The sequence below is a fragment of the Tribolium castaneum genome, chromosome 2 (assembly GCF_031307605.1).
Source record: "Tribolium castaneum strain GA2 chromosome 2, icTriCast1.1, whole genome shotgun sequence".
NCBI lineage: Eukaryota > Metazoa > Arthropoda > Insecta > Coleoptera > Tenebrionidae > Tribolium > Tribolium castaneum.
In genome coordinates, this window is record NC_087395.1 from 22,924,545 (window position 1) to 22,943,313 (window position 18,769).

At 35.9% G+C, this 18,769-nt stretch overlaps 5 protein-coding genes across 12 annotated transcripts; 4 read left to right on the forward strand and 1 right to left on the reverse strand.

The window, feature by feature from the left end:
• Positions 1-145: 145 nt before the first annotated feature.
• LOC103314289 (uncharacterized) lies at positions 146-1,164 on the forward strand. The gene is made up of 5 exons (XM_015983503.2): positions 146-295; positions 341-550; positions 597-752; positions 801-1,010; positions 1,056-1,164. The coding sequence occupies exons 1-5, from the start codon at positions 188-190 to the stop codon at positions 1,128-1,130; spliced, it is 759 nt and encodes a 252-aa protein (XP_015838989.1). The 5' UTR covers positions 146-187; the 3' UTR covers positions 1,131-1,164.
• An 841-nt stretch (positions 1,165-2,005) lies between these two features.
• Positions 2,006-3,368, forward strand: LOC103314290 (uncharacterized). Of its 2 annotated transcripts, none has more exons than XM_015983508.2 (5): positions 2,006-2,205; positions 2,250-2,474; positions 2,519-2,785; positions 2,836-3,027; positions 3,225-3,368. In XM_015983508.2, the coding sequence occupies exons 1-5, from the start codon at positions 2,140-2,142 to the stop codon at positions 3,339-3,341; spliced, it is 867 nt and encodes a 288-aa protein (XP_015838994.1). In that variant the 5' UTR covers positions 2,006-2,139; the 3' UTR covers positions 3,342-3,368. The 2 variants fall into 2 exon arrangements, with proteins under 2 accessions (XP_015838994.1, XP_015838993.1); XM_015983507.2 differs by having other exon boundaries at positions 2,014-2,205; positions 2,833-3,027.
• Positions 3,369-5,100: 1,732 nt separating this feature from the next.
• On the forward strand, positions 5,101-7,096 carry LOC656293 (tetraspanin-33). Of its 5 annotated transcripts, none has more exons than XM_064355070.1 (7): positions 5,101-5,324; positions 5,368-5,577; positions 5,624-5,779; positions 5,829-6,044; positions 6,084-6,272; positions 6,315-6,491; positions 6,547-6,682. In XM_064355070.1, exons 1-5 carry the CDS (start codon positions 5,205-5,207, stop codon positions 6,159-6,161), a joined length of 780 nt encoding a protein of 259 aa, XP_064211140.1. In that variant the 5' UTR covers positions 5,101-5,204; the 3' UTR covers positions 6,162-6,272; positions 6,315-6,491; positions 6,547-6,682. The 5 variants fall into 5 exon arrangements, with proteins under 5 accessions (XP_064211140.1, XP_008198182.1, XP_008198184.1 ...); XM_008199960.3 differs by having other exon boundaries at positions 6,322-6,491; XM_008199962.3 differs by lacking the exons at positions 5,101-5,324; positions 5,368-5,577; positions 5,624-5,779; positions 5,829-6,044 and adding exons at positions 6,756-6,938; positions 6,986-7,096 and having other exon boundaries at positions 6,089-6,272; positions 6,536-6,709.
• A 1,870-nt stretch (positions 7,097-8,966) lies between these two features.
• Positions 8,967-10,179, reverse strand: LOC107398657 (uncharacterized). Its single transcript, XM_015983506.2, has 5 exons — positions 10,065-10,179; positions 9,791-10,015; positions 9,485-9,745; positions 9,247-9,441; positions 8,967-9,141 (listed from the first exon to the last, which is right to left on the reverse strand). Exons 1-5 carry the CDS (start codon positions 10,128-10,130, stop codon positions 9,028-9,030), a joined length of 861 nt encoding a protein of 286 aa, XP_015838992.1. The 5' UTR covers positions 10,131-10,179; the 3' UTR covers positions 8,967-9,027.
• Positions 10,180-11,190: 1,011 nt separating this feature from the next.
• Chro (Chromator) lies at positions 11,191-18,762 on the forward strand. Of its 3 annotated transcripts, none has more exons than XM_008199964.3 (8): positions 11,191-11,347; positions 11,584-11,648; positions 11,695-12,072; positions 12,121-12,143; positions 12,488-12,621; positions 12,671-12,892; positions 12,943-14,651; positions 18,457-18,762. In XM_008199964.3, exons 2-8 carry the CDS (start codon positions 11,591-11,593, stop codon positions 18,546-18,548), a joined length of 2,616 nt encoding a protein of 871 aa, XP_008198186.1. In that variant the 5' UTR covers positions 11,191-11,347; positions 11,584-11,590; the 3' UTR covers positions 18,549-18,762. The 3 variants fall into 3 exon arrangements, with proteins under 3 accessions (XP_008198186.1, XP_008198187.1, XP_968159.1); XM_008199965.3 differs by having other exon boundaries at positions 12,121-12,134; XM_963066.4 differs by having other exon boundaries at positions 11,285-11,409.
• Positions 18,763-18,769: the final 7 nt, after the last annotated feature.

The window sequence follows — 18,769 nt, forward strand, 5'->3', positions numbered from 1 at the left end:
CTTTTTTTTTTGTTAAAATTAAACAAACAATAGCATTTGGTGAAAATTGTCAATAGGCTGCCTATTCGACAGTGTTTTCAAAATTGTATCCAAATTCGCCAACAAATCACTCATCAGGGCACAAATTAACGTTGTTTTGGAGTGACTGCGAGCTTGATTTACTTTTGTCAAAGTGATAGCTGTCACAATGGACGTGGCACGTTCACGAAAGAAATCGAAGAGAAAGCGAAAAAAGAAGCTAACATATCTTGAGCTGAAGCGTTCGACAGCTCTATTCTTCACAATAACGAAATTGGTACCTGACTCCGTGAGAAACTGTGATTGAAATTTGAAATTTCAGCTCACACTGCTCGCAATTTTAATGCTGGTGACGAGCACTCGCCAGCCGTTTTACAACGTTCTTCTAATATCCCAAAAAGATGTGCCCTACTTGAAGAACATTGAAAATGCGATCATTATCCTCGTTATGATCATTGTAGTTTGTTGCCTTTCGGTTTGCCTTTTCGTTGTGTACGGCTATGCGTGTTCGAATCGTTACGTCTTGTTTATGGTACGTGTCCAAAACTGTGCTTCCTGAAACGGGGCGTATTTTTCAGTACGCCTTGTCTTTGATTTATGCAACGATTTTCTTCGTCTACATGGGAGGTGTTGCGTGCATGAGGAACAACACCGATAACACAAAAGAGCAACTCTTCATCGATTATGAATTTAATAATCAATTGAAACGGGCGGTGCATGTAATACAGGCCACTGTCGGTGATTTTACGGTCGCGTTCTTCTCCTGATGGCTTTTGTTGCAGTATAACTGTTGCGGTTCTCCCGATTTTCGCTATAGGGATTATTACAGTTTACCGGAGAGTTGCTGTCCAGTTAATACGACTCACTGTTACCACACAAATGCCCACAAAAAACTCTGCAGTGTTAAACGTTTAACCATTTGCGACGCAACCAAAGAGGCCTATTTGAGGAGTTACGTTATGTTACTGTTCATTCCTCTTATTGTAGCATCTGTAAGATTAAAAAAACTGGAGAACAAGTCCTACGCTTTTTTACAGGTTGTGCAAATAGCTCTGATCTTCAACTTGGTCTACGAGTTCTCCAAGTCCAAACAAACAGCTGTGAAAGCGTAGTTGTAACTTGAAAAATAAATCCGACTGAATAGTACCTATATTATAGTATAAGTGATAGAAATGCATCATTATATTCGAGTGAGAATTTTTATCCACGAGTGAGCTTGCTCACGAGTGGGAGATTTCTCACGAGGTTTATGATCACGTGTGTAACACGACGTTTTATCTTACAGATGAAATCTCTAAGAAATCCAAGAAATTCAAGTAAATATCCGCTTTTAACATTAGCATAGTTCTATGTATCAGTTTTCGTAGTGACTTGTGTAGCTATTTACTCACTTGTGAGCAGAACTCACAGCTTTATCTCTCGTGTGAGAGAAATTTGATTGCTCACCTTCACCTATTATATTATAAGTAATAGAAATGCATCATTATGTTTGAGCGAGAATTTTGACCCACGAGTGCGCTTACTCACGAGTGGGACACTTTTCACGAGCTTTGTAAGCCATTTCGATCACGTATGATATACGACATTTTATCTTACAGGTGTATTGTTAAAAAAATTAATAAAAAAACATTAGCATAGTTCTATGGGTCAGTTTTTGTAGTGACCTGTGTAGCTATTTACTCACTTGTGAGCAGAACTCACAGCTTTATCTCTCGTGTGAGAGAAATTTGATTGCTCACCTTCACCTATTATATTATAAGTAATAGAAATGCATCATTATGTTTGAGCGAGAATTTTGACCCACGAGTGCGCTTACTCACGAGTGGGACACTTTTCACGAGCTTTGTAAGCCATTTCGATCACGTATGATATACGACATTTTATCTTACAGGTGTATTGTTAAAAAAATCAATAAAAAAGTACATTAGCATAGTTCTTGTAGTGACCTGTGTAGCTATTTACTCACTTGTGAGTAGAACTGACAGTTTTCTCTTCCTTGTGAGAGAAATTTGATTTCTCTCACCGAAAACAAGGGTAAAATGTACCTAAAAAACTGCACCTGTAAGATAAAAATCATTTAATTGTTGTAAATGTCACTGTAAAAACGTCAGCAAATTTAGGATGAACAAAGCCGCGTTCGTGAGTTTTCTCCGCCACTTGCTTTTCTTGCTAGTCATTTTGAAATTGGTAAAAGTGACGATTGGTGACCCTTTTGTGACGCAAAATTCCAGGTCAATAGCTTAGTCCTGGTCTTCCAGTCGGAAGAGTGCAAACAAATGTTTGACCAAAAAAGTCTTATTCCCCTCGACTCGAAAGCTCCAGTTTACAAAATAGATTTCGCCGTGGATTTTATCTACTCTTTAGCCCGCAGTATCGGGTTCATTTTGATAATTCTGAGCATCACTGGATTCGTGGCGGCTATTTGTTTACACTCGCGCCCGCTGATCATCTTTGCAGTAAGTTTGCTAAATTTTTTAACAAGCACTGACTGTGTTCCAAGAGTGGACTGGGCTTGATAGTTACGACCGCAATAGAAGCCACCATGTCGAAAGTCTTTGACTTTATGATCATGTCGTTTGATCTCGTGCTCAGGAAAGACCTGCTGGCGCTTTTTAACAGCGCCAATGGTTTTATTAATTATACCATTGACCCGGACGATCTGCCTGGTTACAACAAGGCATGGTATCGGCCTTATAAGGATGGTTGGCACGTTGGGGCCATTGGGAACCACGTCGTTCACGAATATGTGGACTTTGTGCAAATTACAGTAAATCGCCGCTGGTTTGCCGAACTTTAAATAATTAAGTAAAACAGCAGGAATGTTGTGGGTTCAACGGGAGGCCCTTTTGGGAAATACCGATTCCACGGAGTTGTTGCTCGGATAAGTATCCGAATGAGACCTGCATACTTCAGTATGCGTACAGCAGATCTTGCGAAAACGCATATGACAATTTCAGACAGTGCACGGTGGGATTACGGAACGAGTGTTGCATTTTTGCGATAATTTCAGTACGATTTTTTTTCTAAAACCACTGAAGTTTTCCAAATAATGAGTTTATTTTTAAACAGTCAATTTAATTATGTTTCAAGCAGTGCTTTTTATGATTGCTCCATAGGTTTAGAAATTTAATTTTTGCGATATAGGCGTTTATAATCTGTTTTCTTCAATTGTTGTACAATTCTTTGTTTACGATGTTATTTTTTAGGCCGCTGCTGGTGCGGTTTCGTTATATTTGTCATACATGAGAAAAAAGTATCCTCATGGTGATTACGCCGATTATTCCTCGTCGGATGAAGAGTCTGGTACTACCGACTTGTTCTAAATTTATAATAAAAATAAAACCAATAAAGTGTTATTTTATTTATAAAATCTATAAATTCTGCCTAACGTCACGCATTACATATAAAAATTTAAAGATTTTTTCAATTGTAGATTCAAAAAATTGTCTTTAAAGTAAGCGAGATTTTTAGAAAAAAAATAGAAGCAACAATTTCTTTCATTTATTCAACAAGATTTAAATAACTTTCAGAAAGCCAAACTGAACGGAACGTGAACCATGTTTTCAACAAAAAAATTTTGTTGATAAATTGGTAAAAATGATCGAGTGAAATATACGAGAAAAATACAAACTTTTCGTTTTCGTGAATTCAATTTAACATTAACATTAATATTTAACATCAATTAGGATAATTAATTTAGATTTAACATAATTTTGCAATTTTGTGTCTTAATTTAACAAAATAACAACAATAGCAAAACCTGAAGCAAGTTTTTGCATCAACTAAATATATCAAGTAAGATCTTCCCAGAGACAGATCAGGTTTAATAGATGTTTTAAATCAACAAAAATAAAAAAATTAATTGTTTTTCCTTTTAATGTTATGACCAATTTTGTGATATATGTCATTAGTTTAACAAAATATGGCCAATTATTGTTTGTTAAGAGATATTACTAATTTAGCCCGGCGCATCCACCAAAATTGTTATGTTCAATTTTTTAATTATATGAATTGGATGTTATAAACCAGTTACTTTTTGCAAATTTTTACACAAAATATACGTTTTTTGCAAATAAGAAGATTTTGGTCAAAAACTAGCAAAATCTAAAAAACAGGTTGACAAAAATGTGCATTTTCAATTTTATTAGTGTGATGTTTTACATTAATGGAATTAACAAAACCTCTTAAAATTAGAAAGTTTTTATTAAAAATAAAATATATTTTTTGCGATTTAGCGCTTTAATTCAACAAAATAAAGATAATAACAAATCTCAAAACATGTTTTTACATAAATTAAACATATCAGAGCTTCTAAATGTGATAAAAATATTTTTTAGCTTAAATTTGTCTTCGCCTGCATTTAAGTCAATTTTATTTTTGCAATTTTATGTCTAAATTGATTTCTTTGCCAAAATAAAAAGATCTTAGTTAAAAAATTGAACAAAATAAATTCAAAATGAGATCTTAAATAAAAACGCACAAGATAATTTAGCGATAAAAGATAAAATAGTGACAATAACATAACTCGAAGCAAGAAATCGATTTGAGTACTAACAAAAAAAAAACAAAAACAAGAAAAAGAAATGGTTTTTACTCTCAGTTTAATAACTCAAGTTCCACAATTTATATCAAAATAATTAATTTAAATTATAAAGAATTGTAGGAAAATCTTGAAAAAAATCATATGCGTGGAAAAGAAAATAAAGAATTTATCTATAACAGCAATTGCTAATTTGTTTTTTTTTTATTAATTTATGAGATACAGTAAAAAATGCTATTAGTAGACTAACCCTGTGTAAAGATAAGGTAAGCAGAGGAAAAAATTAATCAACTTGAAACATAATAAAACTACAACCTAACAGAATACCAAAAGTTATAGGAATTTAGCAAAAAAATTACATTATATTGAAATTAATTTATTCCAAAATAATAAAATTTAATAAAAAAACACACAAAAAGTTCCATTTTTTTTGTTTATTTGTAGTAAGTCATCCATCATGTAGCCAATTTTTAAATTTTCAAGAGTGAGTTAATTTATTTGTACGTAGGACCTCCAACTAATTTTTAGCAAGTTTTGAAATTTTTAATAAAACATAAACCGTCACAATTGTTTTGTGACACTTGCACTTTGACACCATCCAGCTCAACCATTTCGCCAAACCTTCGGCTGGTCAAAACCGCTCAAAATGCAGAGGCGCCCCACACAGTTTGACCCCTTTGACCGCCGCAACCTTAAAAGCGGCAGCATGGACCCTTGCACGGAAATTCTCCGCTCGATCGCCCTCTTCATAATAATATCAAAAATGGTACGCATTCCCCGAAACCTCAACCTTTAACCGCATTTTGCAGCTGGCGTACACAGCCATGATGCTCCTGATCCTGCTAACAGACGACACAATCCACAGCGTTCTCATGTCCGACAAAACCACCATCTCCCACCTGGGCCGCATCTACGACGCGTTCAAGCTGCTATTCTGGGTGATGCTGCTGCTGTCGAGCGTCGTCTGCGCCTTTGGCATGTTTGGATTCGCTCGCCTTAACCGCTACTGCCTATCTTTCGTTCGTATTAGCAAATGTGTTAAAACCCCTCACTTCTCACTTCCAGTACGGAATGGCCCTGGTGCTGATGTGCGCCTGGTTGGTTTATTTCTCAATCGTTATCTCGTTCCGAAGTGACCAGGATCGCCAAGTTTTGGCAATTTACAAGTCGTACAAGACGAGCAATAACGCGAGAAGAGTCGTGGACATAATCCAGAAAAAAGTGAAATATTTTTTAAATTCGAGCCGAAAATAATTAGGGACTGTCACAGGGGCGTTGTTGCGGTAACAAGGAGTACAACTTCGCCGGCGAGTTTCCCTTGCCCCCGAGTTGCTGCCCCAATCTGACAGCGGGCCAAATCTGCCAACGCGAAAAAGCCTACAAGGTTTTGTGTCCCGTGAATCAAACAACCGTCTACACTAATTTAAGGGACACCGAGATGCTCACACCCGTGACTTCCATCGCCTTCACCGCCTTCGTGCTAACGGTAAATTAGCAACAACGGTCGCAAACACGCAATTTTTAGTTTTTTGAAGCCCTCCTAGTTTTCTACATGATTCGGCGGTTGGACACCACCAGAACAACTCACATTATACAGATCTAGTAAATTACAAAACTTCCAAAAATTCCTGTTCTTGTTCCCGAGTAGGCACTTAAAATGTCAAAATGTGACGTTTTGAAGAAGCTCCTGCTCGTCTTCAACTTTACGTTTTTTGTAAGTTTTCGCCAAATCGTGCGATAATTGAATTGTCCCCAGTTGTTAGCTCTCATCATTTTCGTTTTCTCCTTCGTTGTTCTGATCAAATACAATGCAATCGACGGACGCGTGAAGAGTTACAGCATTTTTGGGCTGGTCGACGGTTCCTTAATTTTTTTCCTGGCACTTGTTGGCTTCTGCGGAATCGTCAGACAGAACATTTGCAAGCTCCAGACGGTACTGCCTCCAGCAAAACGTGCTGATGTTAATAATGTTCCTAGCTTACGTTTAGCGCAACCCTGATCGCAATAATCCACACAGTGCTGGCAACAGTCAACTTCGCGATCGCTTCCGACCTCAACGACAAGAAGACCAAGCAAACCTTCGCCAAGATATTCAGCTCCTACGACCAGGAGTACAAGCACAAGCACCACGTGGACGAGATCCAGCATCACGTAGTTACTTTTCCAAGTTTGTAAATTTTGATGGCAGAAGTTGTAGTTGAAATGTTGCGGTCTGGATGGCCCTCAGAGCTGGAGTAAAGTTCCCAACAGTTGTTGTGAGGGCACACCATGTGACCGACACACGGCGTTTCAGAAAAGTTGCAGTAAAAGTCTGGACGAGAAATATAAAGCGTACAAGGCGTTTCGCGGCACTGTGACTAGTGCTGTGGTTGTGGTGGCGGTAGATGGTTTGTTCCACAACCAACAGTTTAAAACAGTGTCTTTTAGTGTGTTTTGGCGGTGCTTTCGTTTTGTGCAACGCGGAAGGCGCTAAGGCGAAGAGGGGCGAGGCAAACTCTTGACTAAAATGCCATTTGAATAAAGTTTAATGTTTGCGAACTGTTTTTTTAATAATCAAGGTGTTAGCAAATAATTTGTGCGAGTGTTTGGGGCTTAAAACTAACAAAATAGCGCCAAAAAACTGCTTTTTTTATTTATTCCTGCAAATTGTTTATGTGGGATGGCTTACTTTTGACATATAGATAAAAAATATAGTTAAGACTAGCAATTGAGAATTTATGCAAAAATTTGGCTTTATTTTAATTAATTAAGAGCAGAAATCATACGCACGTATTAACTTTGTAAAAAGGAATAGCTTTGAATTTTTTACAAATTTGCCATTTTCTCATTAATTAGTTACACATACTGGCCAAATTGTTAAACAAACACCTGTCTTGTTTGAGAACATTTCTATTCTCTGGACGATACAGTTTTAATAAACTGATTTTTTAAACAAAAATCGTCTTTAACTAAATAAGATTTATGCAAAAATACATATGTGTGAAAAAATGTCTTGAGTTGTTTTGGTTTATATGCTTAAACTCTGTTTCTTTTGAAAGAATTGTTCCTATTTTGTTGAAGACATTCCAGAAATCGCAAAATTGTTAAATAAAAGCACTAATTTGAATGGTTAAATAATTTAATAATAATAATTTAACCAAAAATTTGCCAAATTAGATTGAAAAATTGAAAATCTTTTTGTTATTGCACATTATCTTCTCAAAACATGGCAAAAAATACTTAAAAAAGCATTTGGAAAAAAGACTTTTAAGCACAATTTTGTGAAAAGGAAGTCAGTAAATAGATCAAAAACAACATTTTTCAAATTGTTGTAATTATTTTCATAATAAATTGCATTAAATTGTCTTAATGCTTAATAAAATAATAAAAATAGTGTTTTATAGAGAAAATTCCCTATTCTTTTAAATTCTGAAATCAGATTCAAAATTTGAAAATTTTTTCGTGTTAAAAACAGGAAGGAAAATTTTGAATCCGAATTTTAGTAACGTTGGCCATTTTTTTTTTCAATCATTTTTATCAAAAAAAATAGCTCAAAGTATATGGATTTTACACTAAAAGTCGCAAAATAGGATCTTTATTCGTTTTAGAGATACAGTATTTAAGATACAAAGATTATTTAAAGGCTATATTTTGAAGAATAAAAGTGTCTTCAAACATTTTTTGATTGTTTCAATAAAACTAACACTTAAACAGGTACTTAAACTTATAAAAGTTTTTGAAAAATACGTAAATTTTAAATGCCCCCTATAATTTTACACACACAAAAATTTGTGTTAGGTTGGTTTATTCTGTTTCTGTGTGATTTTACTGTTTACTGTTGGAGGTAGGTATATGCTTTTTGCAGGCTCACCTTATATTTGTTTTAAATTTAATCTTTTAACTTATTTTGATTGATTTAACATAGGTATTATTTTTTCAATGAAATTTACTCTTTATAGAAACTTTTAGTTCCTTGCTGTGGTTTTTTTTTCTGCACAACAATCAAACTTTATTAAAAATAATTTGCAAATTTTTCAATTGAATTAGAGCCAAATATCGCAATATATTCCGATTTTTAGAAAAAAATGATCTTATTTCGAAGATCTTTTGTCGAAATATATAATATAATAAATAAATAAATAAATAATAATAATAATAATAATAATAATAATAATAATAATAAGAAGAAGAAGAAGAAGAAGATAAAAAATAAAATGAGTTCTTTTGGTTTGTTTCGTTTAATCTGGTTTTTGTAGACAATGTAATTTTGTTTAGTTTTATGAAGAAACAAATTACAAAAACAGAAATCACAAAAGTATTTTAGTATAAAGATAGATTATTTACATTGGTTTTTAAATAAAACAAAGAGGTACAAAAAGGTGTTTATTTCTAATTTTATTTATTATTAATTTATTATTATAATTAAAAGAAGCAACAATATTAAAAAAAACATAAACATTCGTGGTAACATAAAATGTTGATGAATTAAGCTAGTACTGATAATCATCACTACCAGAGGATGAATCGTCCTCAGAGTCGTACTTATCCTCAGGATACTTAATTTTAAGACGAGCCAAATACAGAGAACAGAAGAACGTCAACACCTAAAACTCTTCTTTATTTAACTTCAAGCCACTGCACTGTCCAACAAATGTTCATTTTTTCTCTCGTTTAGTTGTTGGACAGTGCTTTCTACCTCTCCGCCTCACTGAGAAAACCCCGAAGAAGAAGAACTGTATCCCGATAGTGACCAAAGTTGCAACAAAATTATCGTAGGATTGCATGCAATTGGAGTTATACGCTGTGGCGAAATTACAAGTATTATCGTCGTACCCATCCGGACAACAACTCGTCGGGACCATAATAAGCCAGAAGTGGCGTCCGGTGACACCGCAACATTTTTGCTAAAATTTTTGACTTAGGTGCAGCCAAAAGTGGCGTAGTTACGTTCATCTGTATGTAATCGATGAGCGAGTGATTGTGGGCGTTTCCCGTAGCTATTTTGCCCCAACCGTCGATCATTGAAGCTTTATACTTCCGCTGAATTTCAGAAATAGTTTCCTTGGGACCACGCACGACGTCTCTACTGGATTTGAAGAGATCTTTCATGTCTTCAACAACGATTGCGTTCAAAGAATTGATCACTACGTGCGTGGCTACCATTGAACCAAAATCAGCCACCGCCAGAAGAATAAACAACACACCGGCCTTAATTAACTGTTAATTAAGCTTTCCCAATTTTTGCCCGCTTACGGAGAAATTTATCATTGGGTATTTATTCAAGCAAATCGCTCCCACGAATCCGGTCAAGCCTGCCAGCACAGTGAGACACCCAAACCCATTAAAAATTACAGTGACGAAGTCTATGGTTACGAAAATTGCATGTTGAGGCTTTGTACCGTCCAGAGGGAGGATTTCACTTCGCCGAAATAACTTGAAACAGTACTCCGCAGAGAACATTATAATTAGACCATTTATCTATAATTTGCATCCAGTTTTTGAAATTTTTACATTTTTGGAAACTTACAGTTTTTATTACAAACAGAAGGAAGATAACGTGGCGCAGGAAACTCATCAAGACGATTTTATTCATCTTGGCTCCTTGTCTGTATTAATTGACACTTTAAAAATATTGTCAGACTTTGTCAAATGACTATTTTTTAATTACCAAGCATTCCACACAATAAATAATAATAAAAAAAATAGTCAAATCACCCGCCTGGATTCAGAACTATAGAAGATATGTTTAACTGGTTGCATACTGCAAACGCAAAAAAAGAATAAAGCTTAATTTCTTATATTACGTAATTTGTTTCATAGAAAAGAGAAAGGTAGACCAATTATTTTCTCCTGGTAATTTTTAATTATTTATTATTATTATTTTTATTATTAATTATTTTTAATTAATAATTATTTTCCCCGAATACTTCAGGAGTTACTGAACAAAGTTAATCGATGAGGGGATTTTGCCAATTTTCACAAGGAAGGGATTAAAAATTTTATAATGACGTCCATTATAGCCAATAAGGACGACTATTTCACAAAGAAACGGTTTTAAATTTTATATTGACGTCATTTATAGCCAATAACCATAAACCATGTGATGTAAATCGACAAACCAGTCAAATATCCAGACTTTTCGTTTTTCTAGATTTACACACATTTTCGATTTTTTAATAATGAAGGCCTGTAGCATTAAGATATTTCGTTATTTTTTCCTGTTTTTTATTTGCGAAATTTTCCGAAATACAAGAACGCCAAGGCCAGCAAATCAAAACTGCATGAATTAAACCAAACATTTTTTAACACGAAGATTTAAATGAATTTTAATTTTCTGAAAATCATATTTTATTTTATGGAAATTGCAACTCAATGTGACCAACAGAATAATGCACGCAACAATCGACAGAAAAAGTTAAAAAGCGTAACAATAGTTTCGTTATACATCAAGCTTTATTGATCCAAAAACTCCTTATTTTTTTTTTGAATTGGGTTTCAAAATAAAGATCAACAAAAAAGGAAAATCCAAAATTGGCAATACCAACCTAGAAAAACAAATACAAACGTCACCAAACAAGTCAGGTGTAAACTTTTTTGTAAATTATAGCTGGTCCGAAAATGTGTAGTTGGTTTTAGCTGGTTGTTGTTTTTTGAAATAAAAATACTGCCGTTTGAGCAAGGGCAGCTCTTTTGTGCGGAATAATAATTCCCGCCAAGCCAGCAACGCCGGTAATTTCTGCAGAGTGCAGCACCATCGTTATGTTTAGAACGCTTGCAGTCGTCAAACATAAATGAAAAAGAATTTTTGAGGTAAGAGAAATAATTTGAAGTGTTGAAAATTGGGGATCGGTGCGTGAGGGAGCCCCAACCAAGTAAGCAAATAATTTTTCAAAACTCTTTCTAATTTCGCGTCAAATGTGCAACCTGAGAGCACTCAAGGATAAACGGCCATCTTCCTACCGAAGCGGTGTCAGAAAATCCGTTCAAAAATATTTTTTTCGATGGCGCTAAATACAAAAATTGAACACGGGGCCGTAATCTTGCAGGTACGCAATGGAGAGCACAGCCACCGACCCTCTGGACATCTCCAAGGACGAGGAATTAATCACAGGCAAGTCGCATTTTTTCACGTCAAGTTGGTAATTTTTGGCTTGCAGACGCACAAAAAGAGCTGTCAAAAAGCGATGTTTTGGTTTGTGGGGGCTGTCATGAGACGTTTCACTTCATTGAGGAGTTTCAAAGCCACAAAGCCGGAGAGTGCACAAACGTCTCGGTGCTGAAATGCGAGAACGAGGAGAAGCCCCAGATCTGGGGCTTCACTCTGTGGAAAAACAAGCACTTGAAAACGATCAAAAGCCAGGAGGAGCCGGTGCCCTCGTCGTGGGAAATCTACCAAAAGTGGACTAAACTCGAACAGCCCGAGAAAGACACGTGGATTTCCGCGGGAAAAACGCTCCTTTCGGTCACCAGAGTCGTCAATGGCAAGCCACTCAGAGACAACACGGTGGAAAAAGACCCCCTTGCCATGGATGACGGTGAGTTGGACCCGATTTGAAGCACAAATCGTAATATTTCTGTTCCAGGGGCGGAAACCGAGGTGAGGAAGGTTTGTGTTTTCCAAACTGGACAGACTGTCTTCCTAGATTACTTTTTTCAAACGTTCTAACAGGTTTTTTAAGCCAGAAACACAATTATTTTTCGAAAATTCCGCACAAATAAGCCAACAAGACGCTACGTTTTATTTTCCTTTTTTTGATATTTTATTGTTTTAAAGCCAGATCAAAAATCATTTTTCAAGACTTTAAGCACGTTTTTCGCCCAAAACAACGAAAGAGAAAGCAACACATTTGGGCAGAAGTTATATTAATTTTTGCGTGTGTACACATTTTTAGTATAAATATAAACATAAATTATTTTCCTGAAAGCGAATTACGAAATTGATTATTTCAGAATCAAAAAACGGGGATTAGGACGCTACCAGAGAAAGACAAAGAAGAATACAATGTTGAAAAAATTGTTGGGAAAAGGTTTAATCCCAGGAAAAGGTACTGGGAATACGAAGTCAAATGGGAAAATTATTCAGAGTACGTGTAATTACTTTATATTTTTTTTAATAATACGTCAAATTGATAGATTGACATGGGAGCCTCTGTTGCACCTAGAAAACTGTAAAGATTTGGTTCAGGAATTTGAAGCTAAATTAAAAGCTGAGAAAGAAAAAGATAAGCCCCCAGGGACTGGAAGGGGTAGAGGACGTCCACGCTTAAATCCGCAGACTCCGGGAGCTGTAAAAGTCGTACCGAAGAAACCCGTTGCCCCTCCTCCGGTTGAAGACATCGCCTTAACACCTGGAGGGTTAGTGCAATTACCAATTCGTTAAAACTTTTTTTATTTTATTATTTTAGCCGGCCTCAGCGTACGAGCAAACAGAAGGCTCTAAACCAGGTTAAGGCCTGGTGCGGGAATATTTCCGACGATGAAGGCGGCGGGAAACGCCCCTATGACGATGACGCCGATAGTGATGACTCTTTTGAGAAAAAAATCCGAATTGATGGTGAGTCCGAAGACACGGAAGAAGATGAGCCCAGGACTCCGGCTCGTAAAGTTGCCAAAATCATCCACACTTACAACAACGGCGTCGGGAAGAAGCTCCCCGACAATGTCCTGATACCTGACGCCAAAGGAGTCGTCCGGATCAGCCAGAAACAATTACCGTCGCTCAGTTCCGGCGTTTACATCATGTCAAAATCATCCGGAATCATTAAACTGGATCCAACCGCTTCGAAAATTGCGACAAGTGGTGGGCAAGCCATTGTCAAAGTGAGCCCGAAAATCGGACAAACCCAGATTAGAATAATCAAAAAGGAGGACGGCAGTAAGAGAGTAGTGCAAGTAAAGGGACCAGAGCAGCAGCACTCTTCTGTAGTCGCTTCAAAACCCAGAATCATCCAACATGTAGTCACAAAAACAGCAGTGGTGCGGAAAGAACCCGAAAAAATCGTCAGAAAAGTTGAAACACCGAAACCCAAGCCTGTGGAAAAGAAACAAGAGGCAAAAACTTCCCACCCTGAGGAAGATTCCGACGACGGTCTCCCAGAACTCGAGTTTCCCACTGACTTGCCCTTGCCCCAGCCCGAAAGCCCCCCTCAAGAGTTCACCTTGGACCCAACAACGGGCAAAGTGGTCGGAGTCGATTACCCGGAACCCGAACCCAAACCAGAGACCAAGGAGCCAAATGAGGAAAGTCCCTCGCAAACACTCGACAACATTGTCAAATTAGCCGCCGCTGATATCACAGAAGACGATCTCAAACCGGACACTGAACCGATCATCACAACTGAAAATACTCCCGAAACCACAGCTGAAACCCCCGCTACGACCACCAGCACTGTCTACTCTGTTGTAACAGGAGCCAAAACCGGCCAATCAATCCTGATACCGGCACTACCCAACACCAACATCCTCCAAAAGACGCTCCAATCCCCCAGACCCAAAACCCAGCCACGGATCATCAACCAGTCCGTCACTAAGCCCCGCCCGGCCATGACCCCAGTGCAAGCCGCCCGGCCGGCAGCCATACGCCCCAAAACACCGCTCCCCAAACCCAAATTCAACATCGCCCCCTTGTCCCCAACGAAAAATGTCTATTCGCCGAAAAGCAACAACGTGGCGAAAAAAATCGGCAACACGACCATCTACAGGACGAAATCGCCAGCAGCCCCCCAACCGGTGGTGAAGAAAAGTCCGCCGAAAGTGGTAGCGAGTGCCCCCATCAGTATGCCGTCTTTGGACGAGGAACCGGTTGAAGGGCAACAGGAAGCAACAGTGGAGGGTGAAGTCCCGACCATGACGTTTGCGGCGACTGATCGCCCGATGTACATCACGGGAGATGATGGGACGGTTTATCAAGTGGCGGGGCAAAATGAAGAGGGGCAAACTATTCTTGTGACGCAAGATAGTGAGGGGCAACAGCAGTGTTTGTTGGTGACGGGGGAGACGGTCCAGGAGGCGGCGGAGCAGCAGAGTGAGGAAGCTACGACGCAGATGTTGATGGAGCAGGACCCGGAGGAGCCCCTTGTGGTGCAGTTTATGAGGGCTGAGCCTCCAAGTCCAGGTCAGTAACACTTCAGTGTGTACACTGAACGCCAAAACCAACCAATTTTATTTTTTTTTATAACTGTTCTAGCGCACTTTTTATATTGAATTATTCTCAGTTGGTAGACCAATATTTGAGGCACAAATAGCCAAAAAGGCGTTAAAAAATATCTGCTAGTTTCAGAATTACGAATTTTTTATTTTTTGACTTGGTCAATTTTTTTCTCGACTGTCGTAAGACAATTCATTAAATTCTTATAACTGTTCTAGTGCACTTTTTGTTTCGAATTATTCTCAGTTGGTAGACCAATGTTTGAGGTACAAATAGCCAAAAAGGCGTTAAAAAATATCTGCTAGTTTCAGAATTATGAATTTTTTATTTTCTGATGTTGCTAATTTTTTTCTCGACTGTCGAAAGACAATTCGTTAAATTCTTATAACTGTTCTAGTGCACTTTTTGTTTCGAATTATTCTCAGTTGGTAGACCAATATTTGAGGCACAAATAACCAAAAAGGCGTTAAAAAATATCTGCTAGTTTCAGAATTACGAATTTTTTATTTTTTGACTTGGTCAATTTTTTTCTCGACTGTCGTAAGACAATTCATTAAATTCTTATAACTGTTCTAGTGCACATTTTGTTTCGAATTATTCTGAGTTGGTAGACCAATATTTGAGGCACAAATACCCAAAAAGGCGTTAAAAAATATTTGGTAGTTTCAGAATTATGAATTTTTTATTTTCTGATGTTGCTAATTTTTTTCTCGACTGTCGAAAGACAATTCGTTAAATTCTTATAACTGTTCTAGTGCACTTTTTGTTTCGAATTATTCTCAGTTGGTAGACCAATATCTGAGGCACAAATAGCCAAAAAGGCGTTAGAAAATATCTGCTAGTTTCAGAATTACGAATTTTTTATTTTCTGATGTTGCTAATTTTTTTCTCGACTGTCGAAAGACAATTCATTAAATTCTTATAACTGTTCTAGTGCACATTTTGTTTCGAATTATTCTGAGTTGGTAGACCAATATTTGAGGCACAAATACCCAAAAAGGCGTTAAAAAATATTTGGTAGTTTCAGAATTATGAATTTTTTATTTTCTGATGTTGCTAATTTTTTTCTCGACTGTCGAAAGACAATTCGTTAAATTCTTATAACTGTTCTAGTGCACTTTTTGTTTCGAATTATTCTCAGTTGGTAGACCAATATTTGAGGCACAAATAACCAAAGAGGCGTTAAAAAATATCTGCTAGTTTCAGAATTACGATTTTTTTATTTTCTGATGGTGCTAATTTTTTTCTCGACTGTCGAAAGACAATTCATTAAATTCTTATAACTGTTCTAGTGCACATTTTGTTTCGAATTATTCTGAGTTGGTAGACCAATATTTGAGGCACAAATACCCAAAAAGGCGTTAAAAAATATTTGGTAGTTTCAGAATTATGAATTTTTTATTTTCTGATGTTGCTAATTTTTTTCTCGACTGTCGAAAGACAATTCGTTAAATTCTTATAACTGTTCTAGTGCACTTTTTGTTTCGAATTATTCTCAGTTGGTAGACCAATATCTGAGGCACAAATAGCCAAAAAGGCGTTAGAAAATATCTGCTAGTTTCAGAATTACGAATTTTTTATTTTCTGATGTTGCTAATTTTTTTCTCGACTGTCGAAAGACAATTCATTAAATTCTTATAACTGTTCTAGTGCACATTTTGTTTCGAATTATTCTGAGTTGGTAGACCAATATTTGAGGCACAAATACCCAAAAAGGCGTTAAAAAATATTTGGTAGTTTCAGAATTATGAATTTTTTATTTTCTGATGTTGCTAATTTTTTTCTCGACTGTCGAAAGACAATTCGTTAAATTCTTATAACTGTTCTAGTGCACTTTTTGTTTCGAATTATTCTCAGTTGGTAGACCAATATTTGAGGCACAAATAACCAAAGAGGCGTTAAAAAATATCTGCTAGTTTCAGAATTACGATTTTTTTATTTTCTGATGGTGCCAATTTTTTTCTCGACTGTCGAAAGACAATTCATTAAATTCTTATAACTGTTCTAGTGCACATTTTGTTTCGAATTATTCTGAGTTGGTAGACCAATATTTGAGGCACAAATACCCAAAAAGGCGTTAAAAAATATTTGGTAGTTTCAGAATTATGAATTTTTTATTTTCTGATGTTGCTAATTTTTTTCTCGACTGTCGTAAGACAATTCATTAAATTCTTATAACTGTTCTAGTGCACATTTTGTTTCGAATTATTCTGAGTTGGTAGACCAATATTTGAGGCACAAATACCCAAAAAGGCGTTAAAAAATATTTGGTAGTTTCAGAATTATGAATTTTTTATTTTCTGATGTTGCTAATTTTTTTCTCGACTGTCGAAAGACAATTCGTTAAATTCTTATAACTGTTCTAGTGCACTTTTTGTTTCGAATTATTCTCAGTTGGTAGACCAATATTTGAGGCACAAATAACCAAAGAGGCGTTAAAAAATATCTGCTAGTTTCAGAATTACGATTTTTTTATTTTCTGATGGTGCTAATTTTTTTCTCGACTGTCGAAAGACAATTCATTAAATTCTTATAACTGTTCTAGTGCACATTTTGTTTCGAATTATTCTGAGTTGGTAGACCAATATTTGAGGCACAAATACCCAAAAAGGCGTTAAAAAATATTTGCTAGTTTCAGAATTATGAATTTTTTATTTTCTGATGTTGCTAATTTTTTTCTCGACTGTCGAAAGACAATTCGTTAAATTCTTATAACTGTTCTAGTGCACTTTTTGTTTCGAATTATTCTCAGTTGGTAGACCAATATCTGAGGCACAAATAGCCAAAAAGGCGTTAGAAAATATCTGCTAGTTTCAGAATTACGAATTTTTTATTTTCTGATGTTGCTAATTTTTTTCTCGACTGTCGAAAGACAATTCATTAAATTCTTATAACTGTTCTAGTGCACTTTTTATGTCGAATTATTCTCAGTTGGTAGACCAATATTTGAGGCACAAATAGCCAAAAAGGCGTTAAAAAATATTTGCTAGTTTCAGAATTACGAATTTTTTATTTTCTGATGTTCCTAATTTTTTTCTTGACTGTCGAAAGACAATTCATTAAATTCTTATAACTGTTCTAGTGCACTTTTTGTTTCAAATTATTCTCGGTTGGTAGACCAATATTTGAGGCTCAAATAGCCAAAAAGGCGTTAAAAAATATTTGCTAGTTTCAGAATTACGAATTTTTTATTTTCTAATGTTCCTAATTTTTTTCTTGACTGTCGAAAGACAACTTATTAAATTCTTATAACTGTTCTAGTGCACTTTTTGTTTTGAATTATTCTCAGTTGGTAGACCAATATTTGAGGCACAAATAGCCAAAAAGACGTTAAAAAATATCTTCTAGTTTCAGAATTACGAATTTTTTATTTTCTGATGTTGCTAATTTTTTTTTCGACTGTTGAAAGACAATTCATTAAATTCTTATAACTGTTCTAGTGCACTTTTTGTTTTGAATTATTCTCAGTTGGTAGACCAATATGTGAGGCACAAATAGCCAAAAAGGCGTTAAAAAATATCTGCTAGTTTCAGAATTACGAATTTTTTATTTTCTGACTTGGCCAATTTTTTTTCTCGACTATCAAAGACAATTTATTAGATTCTTACAACCGGTCTAATGCACTTTTTCTTTCGAATTATTCAAAGTTGGTAAACCAATATTTGAGGCACAAATAGCCAAGAAGGGGAATTATAATGATAAAAAATATAATACAATATAATAAAAAAAAATAATAAAAAAAGGTAGAATATAATAATGGGTTTTGTTCCAGGTGGAACGCATAAAGTGCTAGTGAAGTTGCCCGATGGCAACGTGATGGTGACGCAGGTCACCCCAGAAGAATACGCGAGTCTAGAGTTGTAATAGATCTTAGTTCTGTTTTATATTTCAAGCCATGCTATTGCGGTTGCAAGTTTTCATTCTTCATGTTCAGTGAGTTTAGTTTTGAAGCATTTATTGTATTATTTCTCAAATTCGTTTCGTTTCGAGTGTAAAATACTTGAAGTATGTATATAAAGATTTCGGTTATGATTTTTTCACGAATGTAACAGTGAAAATATAGGATTTTAGTAAATAACTGTCAA

Coding starts and splice junctions, on each gene's coding strand:
- LOC107398657 (XM_015983506.2), bottom strand. CDS start 10,130: ATGAATAAAATCGTCTTGATGAGTTTCCTGCGCCACGTTATCTTCCTT. Junction 10,016..10,064: donor TTCTGTTTGTAATAAAAACT/GTAAGTTTCCAA, acceptor TGCAAATTATAG/ATAAATGGTCTAATTATAAT. Junction 9,442..9,484: donor TCGATTACATACAGATGAAC/GTAACTACGCCA, acceptor CAAAAATTTTAG/CAAAAATGTTGCGGTGTCAC.
- LOC103314290 (XM_015983507.2), top strand. CDS start 2,140: ATGAACAAAGCCGCGTTCGTGAGTTTTCTCCGCCACTTGCTTTTCTTG. Junction 2,786..2,832: donor TGGACTTTGTGCAAATTACA/GTAAATCGCCGC, acceptor TAAGTAAAACAG/CAGGAATGTTGTGGGTTCAA. Junction 3,028..3,224: donor GCATTTTTGCGATAATTTCA/GTACGATTTTTT, acceptor GTTATTTTTTAG/GCCGCTGCTGGTGCGGTTTC.
- Chro (XM_008199964.3), top strand. CDS start 11,591: ATGGAGAGCACAGCCACCGACCCTCTGGACATCTCCAAGGACGAGGAA. Junction 12,144..12,487: donor CGGAAACCGAGGTGAGGAAG/GTTTGTGTTTTC, acceptor TGATTATTTCAG/AATCAAAAAACGGGGATTAG. Junction 12,622..12,670: donor AAATGGGAAAATTATTCAGA/GTACGTGTAATT, acceptor TCAAATTGATAG/ATTGACATGGGAGCCTCTGT.
- LOC103314289 (XM_015983503.2), top strand. CDS start 188: ATGGACGTGGCACGTTCACGAAAGAAATCGAAGAGAAAGCGAAAAAAG. Junction 551..596: donor ATCGTTACGTCTTGTTTATG/GTACGTGTCCAA, acceptor CGTATTTTTCAG/TACGCCTTGTCTTTGATTTA. Junction 753..800: donor TGCATGTAATACAGGCCACT/GTCGGTGATTTT, acceptor CTTTTGTTGCAG/TATAACTGTTGCGGTTCTCC.
- LOC656293 (XM_064355070.1), top strand. CDS start 5,205: ATGCAGAGGCGCCCCACACAGTTTGACCCCTTTGACCGCCGCAACCTT. Junction 5,578..5,623: donor ACCGCTACTGCCTATCTTTC/GTTCGTATTAGC, acceptor TCTCACTTCCAG/TACGGAATGGCCCTGGTGCT. Junction 6,045..6,083: donor TCACCGCCTTCGTGCTAACG/GTAAATTAGCAA, acceptor CGCAATTTTTAG/TTTTTTGAAGCCCTCCTAGT.